The 21,337-nt window shown below is 33.7% G+C and overlaps 1 protein-coding gene across 6 annotated transcripts in view; it reads left to right on the forward strand.

Moving 5' to 3' along the window:
- The window catches only part of LOC129971567 (homeobox protein prospero-like), a 391,670-nt gene that overhangs the window by 341,185 nt on the left and 29,148 nt on the right, over window positions 1–21,337 (forward strand). For 5 of the 6 annotated variants that reach the window (XM_056085453.1, XM_056085455.1, XM_056085452.1 and 2 more), the window contains one exon: window positions 15,429–17,683. In XM_056085453.1, coding sequence (XP_055941428.1) covers window positions 15,583–17,683 — 2,101 coding nt within the window. In that variant the 5' untranslated portion in view covers window positions 15,429–15,582. The remainder of the gene's footprint in view (window positions 1–15,428; window positions 17,684–21,337) is intronic. The other variant, XM_056085457.1, reaches the window with a different exon arrangement.

Below are 21,337 nucleotides of genomic sequence, written 5' to 3' on the forward strand. Positions count from 1 at the left end.
GTTTTGATTTAAATGATCAATTTGTCCTATATAAGTGAATTATTTTCTGGATCTTCACTCCTAATTAATTGGATTTTCACTCTGCAGGCCAGAAATGAAGTTAAAATCAAAGAATCTCGTTGGAAACGACAGATATTATGTACATGAATGATTAAAACAGGAATTTCTTAAATACTGAGAGCATTAAAGATCATTGCGCATAAGAAATGGGGGCAGGTCGTAATATGATTTTAAAGCTCTTTATTTCAATTTTTTCCCCCTTCTTTAATTCGTTCTCGAGTTTATAGGGGAGGGGAAACCAACAAAGAAAAAGAGAGAGAGAGAGAGAGAAGGCCTTTTGGTTGTGTGAAATTATTCTTGTATTTGGAAGCTAGTGAAAAAAAATTAAATATCGGCAGAATTTTCATTGTTGTTTTCAAAATGCTGAATAGAAACAAAATCTGATTGTGAGATTCTTCAATAGTCGTTAGAACTACAATAACAAAATCATGGAAGCCATTGCTGTATTTTTCTTTTATTAGTTCTTGGTTTTTCTGAATAAAAATTGCCAAAAGTTGAAAAATGCAACATATAGGTATCATATTGTATTTTTTAATTACATTACATACAATTACATATAACATACAGGTATCATTTAAATTGGGAATATATGAAAATACAATTATAAAAATAACTTTAATTTTTAATTGAGAGTTGTTTGACTATTATTTTTTATATCTGATTATCCAAGCATCTTTTCCCTTTTTTATTTATTTATTTATTTATTTATTTTAATGATTACTATGTGATTACGAGCGCAAATGAATAAATAAATACTTTTTTTAAATTTCTTAACTTCTTAAGTTAGAAATTACTTATGAAAAAAAAAATGGATGACTTAATAATCAGTTTCGTGATCTTATTGATGACTAGTTATTTTTCCAAAGCTATTATTTAACTAATCAGGCATACTATGATATATCCCACATTTTCTTTTATACTTTGAAATTTATGAAAATAACATGACTACGTATAAATATTCAGCTGCATACTTGCCATACTCTTCCTACTTAGTCAAAGCATTTTGTATTGACTGTGCAAGTAAATTATCAGTTTATTGTTAATAGCCACATTTTAGTCAGTTTTACAGAATATTGCACAGATAGATTACAAATTTTAGTCAAGTCACAATAACTAATTTTATGACAGATTTATTAAATATAAGGCGTGCATTTTCTTTGAAATCGAGTTTTTGCAATTAAAAACGTTTCGTGATGCATCGAAATTCAAGAATTTCAATTTCGAGTTCAAATAAACTCGTTTAGACCACTTGTTGAAATGGCATTCAAAATCAAATGAAATCGTAAAAAAGAAACCTTTGTAAACAATTTCAATCATAAAACATTCAAGAGCCTTTCCTTTGCAAACTTTTAGGTCCTGCGGACCAGGAAGTGTTTATACTAAACGAAACGGCTCTCTTCGTATACTTCTAAAAATGCCCCCCTTTAAAACCCCCTAAGAATAATTCTTTTGTGGCACGAGGGAGCCACGCGACCTCGGAACTGGGAAGGGGGAGGACCAGCCCCCTCCTTTTTGAAGGGCAAGGCAAAAAAAAAAAGGGGTTCCCCGGTGTCTTCAACCCGCCTGCGAACGAAACGGCCCGAAAAAGAAATCAGAACAAAACAACACAGCAGTATCTTTTTTTTTAGACCTCCCCGCTTCAATTGTTGCTCCGTTACTTCAAAGCGTTCTCTATCTTTCGTGATAAACTTGTTATTTCGCCCCCCCCCCGAACTGAGGTTAGGGGGGGGGGACAGCGCACGGAAAGCGAAAACGTCTAATTTAATCCCCACCCGCTCCTGAGCGTGACTGCTTTCTCTTTCCTTCCTTCGGGGGCGTTTGGGCCCAACATCTGCCCCCAAACTTGGTAAAGTAATAGCGGGTAGTTTACCGTACTTTCTCCAGTGCCCTCCCCTCCATAGAAACCGTTACCTGTCCACGCTTCGCGACTCCCCCATCCAGGTGGCTATCGTAAAAGGAGAAGAGGAGGGGGGTCTCACCACCTGGTCAACCCCCGCTTACACCCCCTCGATCTTTTTCGAGGGATGACTCAAAAGGAGAACTAGACAAGTTGTCGGCCCTGAGTTTTTGCTCCTTATTATGTGTTTGCTTTAATTTATAGCGGTTCGGTCGTTCACACGCACCCAAGTGTCTTGTCCAGGTGTCTCTTAATAGAGTCAGTAACCGTTCACAAGATCGGTTCTTGCTGGTGAATTTGCGTTCTGGCGGGGGACCTGGAACCTATTTCTTGCCTCTTTGAACAATACAGCATCTTGTTTGGGTATATCAACATTAACCTTGCATGTTTCTATTGAAGAAATGAGGATTTTCAAATCTGGAATAAAGTAGGCGAAAATAATTCAAATATAGTGAAATCTGTGTGTTATTTACTGCTTCATATTGCAATAAGCATGTAGGTTAAAGAATTAATTTGAAATTATCAAAATTGAAATCCGGAAATATCACTATTAAAACAAATATCCTATTAAAATTTACTGTTTTTAATGATAGCCAACACGTTTAATAGTGAACTCATCTGTGCATAGAAGGGTATGAGCCGCCAAATCATAGGTAAATAACATAATAGATGTTCAGCGCGTCTGATGGCTGCTGCAAAGTATCTCATGCAATTAAACAATTTTCATTTCAAAATAAAATTTCATCGCATGGAACTATTGATAATTGAAATTTGAAACTCTCCCCGCTGCTAAATTAAATTCATTACGATCATTTGAAATTTGAAACTTACTTCGCTGCCAAATATAAATTTGTTACGATCATTTAAAATTTGAAACCCTATTCGCTGCCAAATATAAATTTGTTACGATCATTTAAAATTTGAAACCCTCTCCGCTGCCAAATATAAATTTATTACAATCATTTGAAATTTGAAACCCTCTCCGCTTCCAAATATAAATTTATTACGATCATTTGAAATTTGAAACCATCTCCGCTGCCAAATATAAATTTATTACGATCAATTTTAGAGCTATTTAACTGAGCGTAAGAACATACTTCTTAGTCCCAATCTTTGCATCGAAGTTATGTTATTATTGATTACTTTTTTGTTTTTATAGCATTCGTTTTTAACAGTGTAATAAATCTGACATTTCGTTTATTTAAACCTAAATCTTCTCTTTTCAATTTCTTCTGTTTTGTACAATATTTTTATAACTGCATTTGTTTTTATTTTTGACTAGACTTTTGTTAGTCAGTTCACCGTTGATAATTCCGATCTTATCAACAGTAGCTAAATAAAATAACCCAATTGTTTATTCATTTTTCGGTGTATTTTTTAATTGATAAAAACTCACTTTTCATTATTTATTTATTTGGAGTTCTGTATTGACAAAGCTAATTTTTTTTTCAACTTATGGAAGAATGTCTTTATTTTAAAATCCATCCATTATGGATTCCTTGAAATGAGGTGAGTTTAATTTCTCCACTTAAGTTTATTGAGCGAGACTCTCAGTTGAGCTATAATTTTCTTCCATTGCCTGATCCACGACTTCTTAATTGTTTTTCATTATCTATCCCTTTTCGAATGGAAAGAAAATTGTGCCATTACCTAAAAATTGATAAACAAATAGGCAAATGAAACTTTACAAAAAATAGTAAGTTAAATGAAATATAGTTAAAAGCACTTATTTATCCAACTTTTATTTAGTTATTAAGTCCAGATGATTTTCTTTGCTATTTTTAATCAGAAACATAAAAAAAAATTGAAAAAATAAGAGTTATTGTTACCTTAATAGTCTTTGTCAGTCTATGTGAATTGCCTCCAAAAATTTTAAAAAATCTGGTTTGATCTTTAAAAGGTCTATTTGTGTGTGGCTGGATTTCATTTTTCGATGGTGGAAATTCAATGCAACTTCTTTTTTACCTTCTCGTTTATATAGTATAAACAGAATATAGTAATCGACCGAAAAATTCGAGTTCGAGATTTTGACGAATCTCCACATTTTAGACCTCCTTGAGTTAAAAGGGGGGGGGGGAGGAAAAACTTCTGTCCTTCTGTCTCTGACAAAGATAACTCATTAATGTTTTAAGCTAGAAGAATGAAATTTTGGTATACGGTATTTACGCCAAAATTGTAGATTTCTGTTAAAGTTTTTTCAAAATCCATTCGATGGAAGTCTGTCTATCTGGCTGATCAATTATAAGTTAACATGATAACTACAAAATGAAGAAGAGCTAGATAAATGAAATTCGGCACACACATTTAACATCTATAGTGTAGACACCTATCACATTTTGAGCCAAATCCAATGAGGGGTTGACCGGTTACACATATAATCGCGGTAGCTCAAAAAGGCAATGAGTTAAATATATTAAATTTTATGTGGGATTTTATGACATCAAGTGTAGTGTTTTAACAATTTTTTTGTTTTAATCGATTGAAAAAATCGTCTCTAAAATACAGATTCGATTTTCGGATGTTATTTACCTCATACCAGAATTTAATCGCCAAATAACTCGCCAAAGATGACATTATAGATTCAGCAAAAATGCCAAATTCATGTCAAAAGTTAATATTTCATGACTATTGTACGCCAGTGCCATGCAAGGCGCTCTCTGGTATAACACTTTTATTATAGATTATGCGAGAAAGTGATGGGTGACCACTCCTTCTGGTTTGGGTGAATTGATTTTCTATTATTTCTCCACATATGTCTCACGAGGGCTATGATATAGTGTGTGTAAGTAGCGTCTAAGACATGGTATTATTTTATCCATTGTCGAAATTTTGGTCTTATCATTTTTTGCATTTTTCTCTCCTTGATACCATAGACAACTATACCCATCCTTCCTTCTTCTGTCGCTAGCCACTGCATTTAGTCATTTCGTTCCCCTGATGACTTGAAGTCACATTTTAATTGTTGTGAAATACTATATATTCTTGCGCTATATTTCTATTCCTCGAGCCACTTTCTCTGTAATTCGATTCCGGCCGGAAATAATCCTGTCTGACATATTCAGCGACGTCTTAAATCTTGGGGGGCTTGTCCGGCTTTGCCGGCCATCCATTTTCGGGGCTTGTCCATCTTGGTTCCTTTGTCTTGGCCAATTCCATAATTAGCACGGAGCGAGGTCGGTAATGGCATTTGGCAGTCAGCAAACTGCAGACGCTGCCAAAGGAAGGTTCGGCCATTAGTCCCGCTTAAGACCGCGTCCAGATGAGCAGCTTAGACCCGGTCTCAAGTTATTAACGAAAGGACACGCCGCAGCACTTCCCTTTCTTGGGGAGGTCACTTACGGGATTCGGGGAGCTAATTATTCCCCTTCCCCACTCAATTAACGCCCCCTCCCTCGCCAGACTTAAGTCCTCCGGCGGAGCGGAGCGCGATTCGATTGCGACTTCTCTCTCTCTCTCTCTGTCTGTCTCTGCATCCTAATTCCTTTTGCTGACCATTTAACCTATTGGAGTGACTTTATTTTCACTTCATCCTTCATTAGCTTCAGGTTCTGGTGTCGAGGTCACTTACAGGCCAAAAAGAACGTTCTAATTCCCCACTTTCTGTCCGTAATTTGAATTTTAGTGGATGATTGGGGCCTTTAAGAGGTGATTGCCTAAAAATTATCTCTGCAGGACTCTCTGATTCACTTTGGCGTGATCTTTCCTGAAAGCTGTCACTTTAAACCTATACATCTGCGAAATAAGACTGATTTGTTATTGAATATTTTGACACTAACTTTTGGTTCGATCTTAGCTGTAATAAGGAATAATTTTTTTATATATAATCGAGCCTCAATATCTAAGTAAAAACATTTAAAAATGTATTATTCAAAAATTTCTTTCATAAATCTAAGAGCTTCGTCAAAGGGTTTGATGAGATCAAACAGCATTTTTCTTATTAAATTAATCTGTGCATTTTGTGTTATAAATTATAATAGAAGATTTGTACGCTTTAAAGTTTATGATGAACTTTAATCATATATCTATTTTGTATTTAGTATTATTGTAATAAATACAAAGCATCTGAAATTCTGATATTTGATTTTCTTTCCAATATTAGAGTATGTATTTCTTTTTGTTGGCTCCTTTAACTCGACTAAGTAAATTATGTCATTTGCCTATCTCCAAACGAAAGTTTAAGATGTCGGATGATTATTACTTTATCTATTTTTATTTACGGCAATATCACCTTGATGAAATACAGATACTGAATTTGCTTACTTTTTGACTAAAGTTTCAGCCTAAGAAGCTGAATACTTTAGCCTTTTATTGACATTACTGTCTTGTTGAATTGAAGCTCTGTCGATTTATCTAATTTCTGACTATAGGTTCAGACTAAAAAGTTCATTACTTTACCTAATTCTTCTTATTAGCGTTACTGTCTTGGTGAATTGCAAGTCTGTCGATTTCTCTACCTTCTGATTAAAGGTTCGGACTAAGGAATTGATTTCTCTACTTCCTGACTAAAGATTCAGACTAAGAAGCTGATTACTTTTAACCTTTTTTTTTTTTTTTTATTGGTGCTACTGTCTTGGTGAATTGCAGGTCTGTCGATTTCTCTACTTTTTGATTAAAGATTCAAACTAAGAAGCTCATTGTTTTACTTATTTCTTTTTATGGACGCTGCTGTCTTGGTGAATTACAAATCTGTCGATTTCTCTACCTTCTGACGAAGCATTTAATGACTTGTGCCCATTATTATTGGCAATCTTTAATCTCGTAGCTTGGCAGAAACAGATAACACTGACTTCCAGAAGAAACGAGTCTAATGAATGCGAATTTTCGCGCCGATGCATAAGTCCCGGGGCAAAGGTGGTCTTCTTGGCCGTGCAAAAAATAGCGCTGAGGTAATGAGTGAGATGGGAGTTCGATAAGGAGGATAATAGGCGGCTTATCTGGAATGAAAATATTGCTCATGAGTGCGCTTTGCGAATGCGTTCGATAAATGCCGATAAGGTGCATTATGGACCCGTGCTTATCACTCACCCTCGCTTTGTTCAGCTGATTAAGAACCTACTAGGCACATTTTTCGGTCCCCCAAAATTGGCGGAAGGATTTCGATCCTTCGGACTTAAGGTCATTCTTATATGGTTTTATTGAACCATCTATAAGTCATTTATCTTTCAGCCCAGGTCATACATTTCATTTATTAATACTTTATTAATTAATTTAATTTTTTATCACGAGGTGATGTGTACATCTTATTATATAACGTTCTTTCTGAGAACCGATAACATTCGTTGCAGTGGTTATCACTTCTAACCTGAGATATCGAATTTAAAGCTTTTACATGTTGTCTGTAGATAGAGGCTCATGGTACCATCTTGTGCAATTTTTTTTTCTGTTATCGATGCTTAATAATCAGAAATGAATAATTTGCCTGAGTATCAACAATATCTTATTATTATATAAACATATATTTGTGACTCTCAATCAAAAAAGAATTCAAGAAATTACTATGCTATATCAGGTATTGATATAACATAATATGAACTTTTTCTTTTTTTTTAAGATGGCTGTTTATTTTACTAACAGTCTTAACTGAGATATTTTAATTAAAATAGACATTGACATATCGTAGAATATCGTATTATTACTTGAAATAATATCGATGCATTTGTAATTTTTAGGAATTAAAAAAGATTTATTGAAGAAGCTAGAATTTTTAAATTTCCATTTTTTTCCTTGGCTGTTTGTATTACATTTTTTTATTTCAAACTTCGGTAATCAAAGCATTTTCTTCTATTTGGAACAAATAACAAATGTTACTGTCATTTTGTGTCACGGAAAAGATACCGATTCCCACACCCTAAGAATAACCCCCCGAAATTTTTCTCATTACTCCAGAAGGCAACTGTTCCACTGGAGTAATTACCGGTGAAAGCAGACAATCGGCGTCCGCTGACGTCACCTCCGGGTAGACCTTGGGCAAGCCCGACCCTCCCAGGTATGCCCGGAACTCGAAGAATCGAATCCGAACAGATGGCTTCTCGCTTGCCTAATGATACCGGAGGTGAACGACTGTTAAGAGACAGATACTCAACTCCCTCATTAACCTTTTTACTGCCAAGTTGACCCGAATTTTATTTCTACTTCAAATATTGACTGTTAAAATGTATTTATTTCAAGTAAAATATTTTCAAAATAATATTACTCGCATGACTTTAATAATTTATATGTTTTGAAAAATAATGGTCTGAAAAAAATTAAATGCATATAAATTTTAGATAAATTGGTATAAAATACTATTTCTACATAGTTCATTATTAATTTTTAAATTAAAAATTAATGTTTTAATAAATTTTTAATTTATTAAAAATACAAAAAAAATGGAATAAAAGAAATTTTGCATCATTAAAAAAAAAAAAAAATGTAACTTTAAAAATTCCAGGAAGATATAATCTGAAATTTAAAAAGTTTCAATCAATCCCAGTTTAAAACTCTTTCCTTATTTTTTTTAAATCTGTTGTTATGTTCATTATAAAATAAAATAATTAAAAACCATAAATCCATCCAATTTAAATAAAAAAAAGGTAAGAATGGTTATACGAAATTTTACAATATCTAGAAATTGTATTAAAAAAAAACCTGCTGAGAGGTTTAATTTTGAAATTTAAAAGAATAATACGAGAAGGAAATATTGTAAGATTAATATCGATTAAATTTCTACCAAGCAAGGCTCAATTGTCAAAGACATATTATTACATTAATAAAATTCAACAATAAAGTAAAATGAAACGAATCTGGAATAGAAGAATTTAAATAATTTGTTAGTTCAGATAAATGAAAATTATGAGTTCGAATGATCGAACTTGTAATTTTATCGTATATAGAAATCTCTAAAATCGTATATAAAATCTCAAAATTTATAATTTTCGAGCCATATTTAGTCATAGAACTGTGGAAATAGAGAATTTTGTTTAAATTAATTGGATAAAAATTGAAAAAAAGAATAAAAAATAAAAGGAATTAAAAAGAAAGAAATATATCTACAAATATTTTGGTATTGGTAAAAGGTTATTCTACATTGTTAAAATTCATTTCCTGGATCTATAATTCTTACCAAGCAAAACTTAGCTTATTAAAAATGCTTGGACTTCAAAATAATTTTGTTTTCGATTACTTCTGTTTTAACATTTAAAGGACAAAATTAAGGGCCTCCTGGATAATCCATGCGACCACCAGAGAATCCGAGATCCGATGAGAAACGCGGTCGTGAGACCGAAACCGAAACTTAGAGCAAACGAGTGTTCCGGCGGACGTCGAGTGTCTTGTCTTGTGGGGGAGAACAAACGATTTCCGCCGCCCCCACCTGCAAGGGGTGCTCCACCCACGGCCTCCGGTGGAAGCCCTTTGGGTTGCCCGGAAGCTTGCCTCTTCCTCTGAAGGTCAGCTTCCGCTCTGGACGGAAGATCCGGCATTTCTTTTGTTTGTTTATTTTTTTGAAAAAACTCGAGATTGTCCATTCGCACGCCACGGAGGTATTCTCGGATTCCTTTTTTTTTTCGTCACTCAAAAGAAAATGCTTTATTGCTGGACCCTTTCTCTTTATAATGAGCCCCTTTCTCTTAAATGAGAATGTTAATAGATCTATATGGTAACATTGAGTTTACCACACGGTGAACTAATGCAATGCGTAATTACCTTTATTGAAACGGTTCTGAATATGTCCTCGATAGTTCTTGTCAGTTCTGGATATATTATCGAGGTGGTATTCTCGGATCCCTCTTCCTTTTTCCCAATTCAAAAGAAGTATAAAATGTTGTCTTGGTTCTTTCTTTTGACAGGAATGTATTGAAATAGTAATGAGTCTCATGGTATTCTTGTATTGTAATTTTTCTCAACTCAAAAGAAAATGGCTAACATTTTCAGTGGAAACGTTTTGTTAAAATTAAAATGATGAGCTTACATTAAAAAAAAAAATGCAGACGAATTGAAATAATAAAGGCTCTTGAAAATATAATCTTACCAGTTACAATCCTTGATTATTTAAGTTGATGGTATGGGGAAATCTGTGCTGTGCGTCATTATAAGAAAATAAATATACCTAAATTTGATTTATATGTATATAATAGTAATTGATATATCTAATACAATGTTCAAAAACCGTGCCATGAAACTATATTTCGAAACGAAAATTAAATTTATTTCTTAAATGCTAAAAATATATCATTCATTAAAGATGCGGAGGTTCAGAAGATTCTACAGACTGTCAACCTCAGCTGTCACTAGTGAAAGCATACGTATGCCTTGTACTTGCAATAATTAAATTTTAAATTTCCATTCCATAATTCTATGTAGAATTATAGTTTTATTTATTTATTATTTTATGTTGATACTCGACTCTTTGCAATCTAATTTTTATTATTAATTAAATTTTGGCTTACTTCTACTAAAAAAATGATACCATTAAAATACGGAAAAATGACTTATAATGATTTGCACGATTAGGAACACTTTTATTAGAAAACAGATGAACGCATGATTTTCATAAGGCTTAAAACGCTTTTTGACTTGATTTTCCAATTCCATTCTATTTCGTAAAAGTTCTATCACATGCACAAGACTAGTGAGCGTTAAATCCTGCTGGTGTAGAATTTCGGAAGCTGGAATTTCAGTTAGATTTTCCCCTTCTTCATTTAAACTAATTTCTTCTCCCTCTTTTTTAATTAATTATATAAATGATGTAGCTTACCGAGTATTTATATGTATCAACTTTTTATTATATATACATAATGAAAAAAGAAAAATGAAAATATAAAAAAACATAAATAGCATTTACGTACACATGAAGGGTTAATAAAAATATGTGATGAAGTTTTTGTGAACAAGTGGAAAAATCTACAAACTTTAACCAGCGGAGATGAGAAATTTGACTTGGTTAAAAATTCAGAACTGCATCCCAAAATGTCCGCGTGTAACAATAAAATACAAACGAAAATACAAACCTGCGCATGTAAATTACCATCTATTTGTCTTTAACTGAATAAATGGACTCGCTGCTTTAAACCGAAGGTTCTTAAATGGTCGAATCGCGACTTTTAAGTAAAGCATCTTAAACACGTACTTGCATTGCGAAAATTAAAACACCCTTCAACAGATTCTTTCGAATTAACTTAGGCCGCGATGACCTGGTGGTAAGGTCTCGGCTTCGGAACCGGAGGGTTTCAGGTTCGAGACACGATTCCACCGAAGAACCGTCCTGTAAGGGGGTCTGTTGCACGTTAAATCCGTCCTGACCAAACGTTCTCCAGCTGGTGTGGTGTGGAGAGGAGGTGCCAGCTCAGGTGTCGTTCTCCTCATCTGACCTCCGTTCAAAATTACGAGGTCCGTTCCAAAATAACCCTAGTGTTGCTTCAAACGGGACGTTAATATAACTAAACTAAACTAAAGAAATTAACTTAAATATTTCTTTTGGATTCTTCAATATTTGTAGGAAAAAGTAATTAACCCTTTGCACTCGGATGGTGCCTCTCACTCACCATTCAAGACGGTGCATCATTTTGACATTTTATGTATTTATTTTTTAAGAATATCCAAAGGATGGTAAGAAGATGTAGATGACATTAAAACTATAATAATTTATATATATTTAAAACTATAATATATATATATATATATATATATATATATATATATATATATATATATATATATATAAATATTTCATAGCAATAAGCAAGTTCTTGTGGTAGCTGGATAATTTTGCATCGAATTACTTTTCCGAGTGCAAAGGGTTAAATTATTCATATTGATTTACAAACTCAAACAGTTTGCAAAACAACGATTTTTTTAATTTAATAATGCAGTTTCCTATTTATTTTTACCTCATTCACCACATTTTATTTTTCTGGAAGTGTTTTTTTTTAAATTTATTTACTTATTAATTTTTTTTTCACCTTGAAAGGCGGTCACTAGTGGAAGAAGTTAAAAACCCTTTCAGATTAATTTTCTTTTTGATAAAGGAGGCAATAATAGTTAATAAACAATGAAAGACAAACATTCTGAGTAATAAATTCACAGTAATAAAATGTAATCATCTACGATTGTAATCTTTTCAGCTATTCCGGGTTTGTTGAATAACAGTATTATCCTGTTTATACGAACGGCAGATGTTCAGTTCTTACAACAGTTCTTATAACCCTGGAATGAGTGAATGTTTAATTTCATTTCATCATGCCTCTCTTAAGTTTCGAGAACTCGATGTCCGTGAACACGTCTCAGAACTATACTTTTCGCTAGAAATCCATGTTTTGATGCAAACAAGTGTTCTCTAAGGAGAAGCTGGAATCAGAGTCGTGTGATATAGCAGGGAAGAGAGAGAGAGAGAAAAAAAATATCGTCTGTTTTTTTTTCTTTCTTTTTGTCTCTCCTTTCCTTTCTCTGTCTCTGTGTTTACTTTGTCCGCAGCTGCACTCTTATGCGAAAGAAAGGGAATCATCGGGCATCTGTAGGGGGGGGGGGAGAGAAGCTACAGAACGGAGGGGGTGGGGTGGAACAGAAAGAACATGCGCCGAAGTTGATGTTTTCGATTGCATTTCTTTTGTGGTGCGTGACACACTCGGAATTGGGCCTTCAGACAGTAGAAAAAGGGTTGACGAGATCACGGATTTTTGTTCGGAAGGTGCGTAACAGTTTTTTACCGTCCCATATAATTAGAAATATGAATGTTAAAAAGTTTTTTCGAAATTGTTACTTTTGTTCATTATTTTATTTATTACTTTCTTTATTTATTTTAATTTTGAATGTCTGTGCCTGAGCGCATCTTTGAGTGAGGGATAGGGTATTTTGTGGCCATAGAAGATGTACGGCTGATTAACTTGTTTGTGGAATTCAAAATATGAATGAATAATTTTTCTTTATGGAATCTTCGATTTCAACGATTTTTAAATCATTGTAAATTATTCATTTTAGGTATACCATAGAACATTTACCATTATGCATGAAATCTTATTTTATAAGATTTCGACTTGATGAATTTTCACACCTAGATTCTATATGTGGTTGATTTTTTTTTTTAAATTATTTTCTTTCTTATTGGGGGAAAAATAACAATTGCTTCAATATGCTGACTACTCTTTATGCACATACATAGCCACGATAACGATGATACATTAATCGGAAAGATAATTTATCAGAGATGTTTAAAATTTATTGTTTAACTTGCAGAACTTTCGATTTTAGAAAATAAATAAAGAATGATGGTTTAATAAATTACTATTTCATGAACTCTTGATGCCTTTAGAATTAATGATTTAAAGCTTTAATAATTTATTGCTTTATTAATTGAATTTATTAAACCGTTATGGAAATCTGCATTTCGATTAAGATTAATTTGTTTCACAGCGCCTGTAGTTTGCTATCTATAAATATTACAGCCGTAATCAAAACTGTGTCGATAGCTTTCAACAATTCCTTTCCATTTGAAAATTTTCTTTCCGCATATTTACAAAAAATTCGTATAAATTGACTTTTACAATTTTACAATTGACTTTTACAAAATGTAAGAAAAAGGAAGAAAAAAAGTGGTTAAGCATTTGATGGGAGATAGTAGAAACGAATTTTATTATTATCATTCCATTCAAAGTCTTAAGAGGAATTTTGATTTCATTTTTAATTCTAAAATTTTAGAGCAATTACAAAATCTTATTATCAATTTATTTACGTAATTCAGAAATTGAAATAAAAAATGAAAACATTTATGGAAACTTGTTAAAAAAAACTAATGTATTAAGATATGTCATGATTGATAGTGTATCTATGAAATCTTAAAATTTCAAAAATAGAATCTATATTGTAATTTATCCATTAAAATATAGATTTACCATTTTCTGTGCATATCTAATAATTTGCGATTATTTGTTTTATTAGTAATAAAACTATTTCCTTTTAAAGAGATTAGTAAGAATCTATTATCTGATATTTCTGATCCATTAGAGCGTTGCTATAAACACACTTTTATCAACAAAAGGAAATTAATTCATAAACATCCTCTTTCAAAGCGAACTTTCGAAACGAATGACAAGAAACAAAGATAAGTGGATGTATCATTTTTAAAATAGGATGTTTAGTTGATTTATTTGTTTATTCATTTTAGTCCTGCTAGTAAGAGATGCTGATTATTTTACTATAATATGAAATCGTGTAACGTTTGTCTTATGAAGCTAATGTGTCCATTTATTATGTGCCATTTATTATCTTTCGTTAATATATGCTAATTTTATCTTAAGTTCTCTTTTTGAACTTGTTCTTGTAATATTAGAGTATTCGTTTATTCAGGCTTAATTTTTGAAAATTCTTTTATACCTATAATAAGGCAGTTACACCCTAAAATTGCAAACATAAAATTAAATTGGTACAATAAGATCAGAATTGATTTTCTGATTAAAAACTTTTAATAGAGATGAAATTGGTAAATCATTGCTTTTTAAGTGAATTAGCCATTTTTTATTGCCCTTTTCTGTATATATAATGAATAAAAATTGCATCTTGTAAAATATTATGAAATTTATTCATAAGCAAATTATTAATTTATTAAGAAGAAATAAATGTCACTATTTTTTAACACTATATATTTCCAATTCTTTTGTATTTAATTTTTGCTGTTGGCAATTAAAAAAAGAATATTCCTTGGTCTTAATGAAAGCAAAGTTTTAGTTCTTTTATAAAAATTGTCGCTGAAAATATTTTCTATTTATACTTAAGAATCTGGAATAGCTTTGCAAGTAAAAGTATAATTTAACGAAACCGGTACGATGTTTAAATTTCTATTTAATGTATTCTTAAATAAAACTTTTAGAAGAAGGGAAAAAACTTTTCCTACAACCTGAAGTTTTCAAGAAGCTTTGAATTTCAAGATCTCATTGTTTATGAAAAACATACAAGGCTAGTTTTTTTTTATTGGTATTTTAATTATATGCGTTTATTTCTCTTTTAGTAAGCTTTGATAACAAGATGAAAGAATATCAGATATATTCTGTGTTTATTAACATTCTAAATTTCTAGTTGATATGCAAAAGTAAGAAAAATACCGACACCTATGTGTGAAAACATTCACACGCTTTGATATATGTTTAAAAACAGCGGAGAAGATTTAATTAAAAATTCCTTTTCAAAACAAAACGCTCGTTTCAAACGGTTTTTCCGAGGTTTGTTTACGTTTCTCATATCGATTTTTTTGGCTCGATTTCATTTATCTGTATCACATGCTTTGCCTGAATTTTGTTTATCAGGAGAGATTGCTTTTTTTTCCCTACTCGCTCTCTTTCAAAACTAATAGAGTATTATCTGTTTCATAATGCATGTATAATATATTTTTCTATTTCATTTTCATAACTCTTGTACACCCCCAAACTGTTGCTTTCAATGCGGAACTGAGTCTCAAATCGTCTGCAAGTGTTTTCAACCCCCCTCTCCTTTGTTCTCTTTGCAGGCCTGAGGAAGGATCCCTGAGCAGCAGACGATTATCCGCCAGAGGGAGGTAAAAAAGGAGAGTGAAAGAAGAATAAAATAAAAAAAAGCGTCCTGCACCCCCCCCCCCCTATTTGGAGCGGCAGAACAAAGGCAGCGAGGGGGTGGCTCGTCCAATGAGCGCGGGGATGATGTCATCGGAAGAGGACCCCGACGAGGGCGGCTTGAAGGCTAAGACGAAACGCGTTCGGCAGAGAGTGGATGCAGGAGAACCGAGAAACAGCTACGCCAGCATCCCCAACTTCAGCTCCCGACCGCCCGGCGCACTCTCTTCGCTCTACAACCACAACGGGTACGCCGCTACCAGGATGCTCTGCGACCTCATCGGATCGGGGTTGCGCGGCCTGCCCAAGGAACAGGACATGATGGTGATGGAAGGTGGGACAAGCAACGGGGCTATGGGCCCTGGACGCGGACTTTTTGTCAACGGTGGAGGCGGTGAAATGTATGGAGAAAGAAGTCCAGAAAGATGTAGCAGTGGAGGGAGCAATAGCAGCCACCTTCTACGTGATATTCTCCAGCAGGGGAGGCAGCGTGGAGGAGGAAGTGACGGTCACGGTCCGGCGAGCCCGCTGGGTGGGGGGGAGACGACCGAGAAAGCGGACGACGAAGACTCGAACGAGAGCAGAAGGATGTCGACGTCGGTGCCTGCGCCAGTGTCTCCCGCGAGAAGCGGTTCCTCCCGCGGGACCAGTCCGGAGCGGCCCTGGACCAGCGACGAGCCCGCTCCCAACCCCTTGGAACTTAAGCGTGCTCGTGTCGAGACCATTGTCAGCAACATGTTGCAAGGACCCACTCCACGAACGAATGGTGGAGGTCCCGGATTACAAGCCCCTGTTAATGGGTGTAAAAAGAGAAAGCTGTACCAGCCTCAGCAGCATGAGAGGGTCAGCGCTAATGGTGAGGGTGGTTATGACGAAGAGGAAGAGGACTTTGATAACGACCCTTCTGGTAGCCCCCTCATCAAGCGACGTAGCGCCAGTGGTGCCGGACTGTTCACTTTTCGCCAACAGCTACGCCATATGCAGCAACAGCTCGTGGCCATGCAACAGCAATATATGGAAATGATGGACGGTGATAGTACCGACGAGGACCAGGTCAAGAGCCGGGACTCCTCGGAAGACGTGAAGCCGACTAAAACAGAACCGGCTTCCTTTGTGGATGATGACAATGCCAGTTTATATGATGACCAACGACGGCTGGTCATTGATGACCGTAAAGATGTTAGTGCTACCAAAACAACACAAGACAGTTTGGCACGCGAATCGTGCATCGTTCAGCCACCTAATGTGGACTACGAATGGTTGGCTGAGTCTCTCAAAGCCGAACTGTCTACTTCTCTATCGCAAGTAGTGGATGCTGTTGTGTCCAGGTGTGTTCAACAGCGAAAAGCAAAGTCCACTCCGATCCCACAAGAAACCCCTAAGGACCCTACTCTGTTGTCTCAGATGTTGGACCGTAAGTCGCCACGCACCACAGGAAAAGTGATCGACCGCGGTACTCGCGTCAACGGCCTGCGGACCAGCCCCTATCCACCGGATCTGAATGCTTCAAAACCTCCCCCACCGCCCTTTTTCTTCCCACTGAAGCCCCCTTCTAGCGTGGCCGCCACGGCCGCTTTTCTCTACGGCTCTCCGCCCCGGCCCCCTTCACTCTCCAACCCACCCTACAGCTCCTCCACTCCCTATAGCTCCTCCACACCGACGCCCGAACAGACTGAAGCCATGTCTCTAGTGGTGGCTTCCAAGAAGAAGCGCCACAAAGTGACCGATACGCGATTACAGCAACGCGGAGCGCAACTTTGCGGGGCGGCGATGCGATCAGCTGACTCTTCTATGGACATGAGCCCCAAATACCAGGGCATGGACCTTCCCCCTCTTTACTCTCATCCTCCTCCACCTCCTTTGGTGCCGGTCAGCTTACCCACAACAGTGGCCATACCTAATCCAAGCCTAAACCAATCTGAATTGTTCCATCCCAATTTCAGCTACGACCACCACCACCGCCTATCACAGCAGCACTTTGCGCCCTTGGAAGGACCTGATGACGACGGTCCGGCTACCATGCACCCTCTGTTGCCTTTCCACCAACACCCGAGAGGGTCTCCGGACTCCATGCACATGTCATCCCATGTGAAGCAAGACAGTGGAGACATGTCGGACACTGGGGATAGTCCGGCCAACTACGACTCCAACATAGCTATGATATCCTTTCTACGTAAGAATTTTAATAAGTTTTTTTGCTTGTGTGCTGCTTGCAAGCTATCCCTTAATATTAGACGTGATTTTTTTATATATATATATTTCTATATACTGTACAGTTTTTATGTGTATATATATCCTCTTCTTAATTGCTTTGCTGAACTATCAACATGCTGTTTTTCTTATTATATTAGCAGAATGGCTTTTTCTTATTGTTCTCACCCTATTCCTTCAGAATCTTGTAGTTTACTATATCGGATTTGTAAATGTAAAAAGCTCAGATTTTCTAATCAAATGATCGATTAACCTATTGTAGGAAAAAAAAAAAAAAAAAAAAAAGAAGGAAAGAAACCCTTAAAGAAATTTAAAAAATAAACATCTTGTAGGTAAAAAATTAATATATATAAAGGTATAAATATTTTATTATATGTGCTAAATTAATATTCCATCGGATATGAGCACATTAGAATTTCTGAAAAATTCATTCTAAATTCTAAAACATTCTAGATTTACATTTCAAAAAACTGTAAAGAAGTTGATCTTCCTAATGCTTTGCTCTTAAAAAAATTTTTCCTCAAAAATTTTCTTTGATTTTCTATAAGTATTTCCTCAAATCCTATCGAAATATTGGGTAGCTATGCTAAGTGATAATCCAATTTGTAAGTATAGATTTTATGGTATTTTTATAATTCAGGCTATTATTTTTTTCACCATTTTCTATGTACATATTTTTCAAATATTCTTTCAGATCCTAGATATCCTGTTGACAATTCTAGGATTAGGTCTATTGTTAAAAATTTATTCAAAACAAAATTTAAAAATTATCTTGTTGTTGGCTCTAGGATTAGGTCTATTATTAAAAATTTCTTCGAAACAATATTTAAAAATGTTTCTTGTTGTCGGTTTTAGGATTAGGACTATTATTAGAAATTTCTTCGAAACAATATTTAAAAAATTATCTTGTTGTCGGCTGTAAGATTAGGTCTATTATTAAAAATTTCTCCGAAACAATATTTAAAAATGTTTCTTGTTCTCGATTTTAGGATTAGGACTATTATTAAAAATTTCTTCGAAATAATATTTAAAAAATTATCTTGTTGTCGGCTGTAAGATTAGGTCTATTATTAAAAATTTCTTCGAAACAATATTTAAAAAATTTTCTTGTTGGCGCTTCTAGGATTAGGTCTATTATTAAAAATTTCTCCGAAATAATATTTAAAAAGTTTTTTTTTTTTTTTTTTTTTTTTTGTTGTTAAAGTTTCTTCTTTTGCTCAAGGCTGTAGTTCTTTTAAGAATATGATTTTGGACTATAAAATTCGAATATGAATTTTTATCTAAAGTTAAGTATTAGCATCTTATCTCGACAGTGAAAAAAAATTACGGTTTATAAAGGTGTTTTTTTTTAATGGATTATTGACAAAAAAAAATGTTTGCCACGCGAAGTAATTGTGTTAGTAAAATCTCTAACTATAATACGATTGTTATATATATGGAATATTTTTATATATATATACAATGAAATATTTTCGAGATTTTTTTAAAGACATTATTTGAAAAAAAAAATGCCCATCTTTTATTTTTCTTCCTAAACCTTTAAAAAATGAAGATGTTAAAGTAGATTTCCGATGCGCATGTTTCTTTGTGAAACGAACGTTTCCTTTCAACAAACAATAAGAGTTCCTTTCAACAAACCCAAAGAATCATAAATGTTCTACCAATCCTAATACTTCATGTTTCTTTCACATATTACATAACAACTGGATAAAAAAAAATTCTTCACGAATCGAGTATAGTTATCAAGCCAGTACTAATTAAGAAACAGGTGTACATATTTCTGCTTTCAAAAAAGTTTGACGCATTGAATTGGCATATTTTTCTTATAATCAGCAATGCATATACATACTTTTTCTCTAGACAATCTGTTATGTTCTGTATTTGTCCAAAAGAATTTTTTTATTTCTTCCTATCATTTCGTCGCATTTTTAATATGAAGATATGCTTAATCTGTATTGAAATTTTCCCTTCATTTTAAACTAGATTTTTTTTTTTTTTTTTGCTCTTTATAATTTATACTTCATATTTTTTCTTCTCTTCTTTTCATTTTAATTTTTTTAGAATTTTCTTAGTTCATATATCACTTATTAAAAATAAATAAATAGATAAAAATTGCTAATAAATATATAAAATAAATATATAATTTATATTTTGATATAAAATAAAATCCTCCCTGCTTTATATTATGATTTAAAATTTTTTTTAAAAAAATCGGAAAGTTTCAAATTTAAAATAGCATTTTTTAAAATGCCAAATACATTTTATCAAATTTGCTTGTTTAAAAATAAAACTTGTATTCTCTAATATCTGATAATTGCCTTATTCTACAGGTGAAACATATTCATAAAAGAAAAATTAATCATGTTAAAATTCAAACACTCCTGTGTTAAATATATACTTAGAAAGTTCTTAATACACAAATTCTTATTACTCTGATATTAATTTTAGCTTCCATAGAAAATTAAAAGAAAGTCAAAGTATTGGCTTAAAATTCATTTATTTATTGTTTTATTTTATCAAAAATATAAAATGATCTGTAGGGAAACATTTTGAATAACAAAATTTCGAAATCATTTCGCAACATATAGGAAAATTTTTTTTGGAATAATAACAAAAATAGGAATAATAAATTAAAGGAAAAGAATATTCGCCATTACTAATTCATTCGTGAGAAATCGTTTGCTTTTAACGAGTGAAAACTGTGAAAAAATTAAATAAATAAAAGGACTTTGATTTTGAATAAATCTGCTCCATCTTATCTTTTTCGCAACTCAAACTCTGAAAAATATTTAACTAACTTCTTCTTTGATGTTTTCGCTGAAACGGAACACTTTCTCTCTGCCTTTGAAAGTCGGAAAAGTGCCTAAAGGCTATTAGAACTTCTGAAGGTTCTCTTCTCCTGCAAGACGTTCTCATTTTTCGCACCATCGCCTTTGATCTTTTCATTTCGCTTCTCTTGGATGAAAAGGAGACGTTGTTTTTCTCCGGCGGGCTCTCTCCTCTAATATTTGTCCAGCATCATTAAGAAAACTTTTCCCGCGCAAGAATTTCGCCGAACTCTATTCGAACCATTCATTTTGTTAATTTTGGCCATCGATAAAAAGCAGACGAAAATATGTTGCAACAACTAAACTCTGCTGTATTTGCACTGCAAGATTCTCAGAAGTGAGACCGCTTATGTTATACGGAAAGTAAGATTAAATGAATAGAATATACGCATTCATCTTTCGCTTGAAAACGAACAAAATACGTTCGTGTTTAAAAGACTTTTCTTTGAAAACGAACTTTCTGCGGAATTCGATTGGATCCTTTTTAATGGGAAGTATTCATTTCGAAGAATGTTTTCAGTGTTTTGTTGAGTATTGCAACAGTATGTGTGAATATTGTTGAAGATTAGAGTTTATTCTTCCACTTATAAGCAGTTATTTTTTTATTATATGGCTGTTGCCAGGATTGGAAAATATACTTTCCATTATTGAATCAATGTATTTCTAAATTGAAAATCGGTGGTGCCATATAAAAAGTTTATTGATGTTGATATTTTTAAAATATATTCAGAGCACAAATCGCCTTCAAAATTTGAGCACAAAGAAGAATTTTTGAGATTTATTGCAGC

This window comes from Argiope bruennichi, chromosome 6 (genome assembly GCF_947563725.1).
Source record: "Argiope bruennichi chromosome 6, qqArgBrue1.1, whole genome shotgun sequence".
In the NCBI taxonomy this organism is placed as follows: domain Eukaryota; kingdom Metazoa; phylum Arthropoda; class Arachnida; order Araneae; family Araneidae; genus Argiope; species Argiope bruennichi.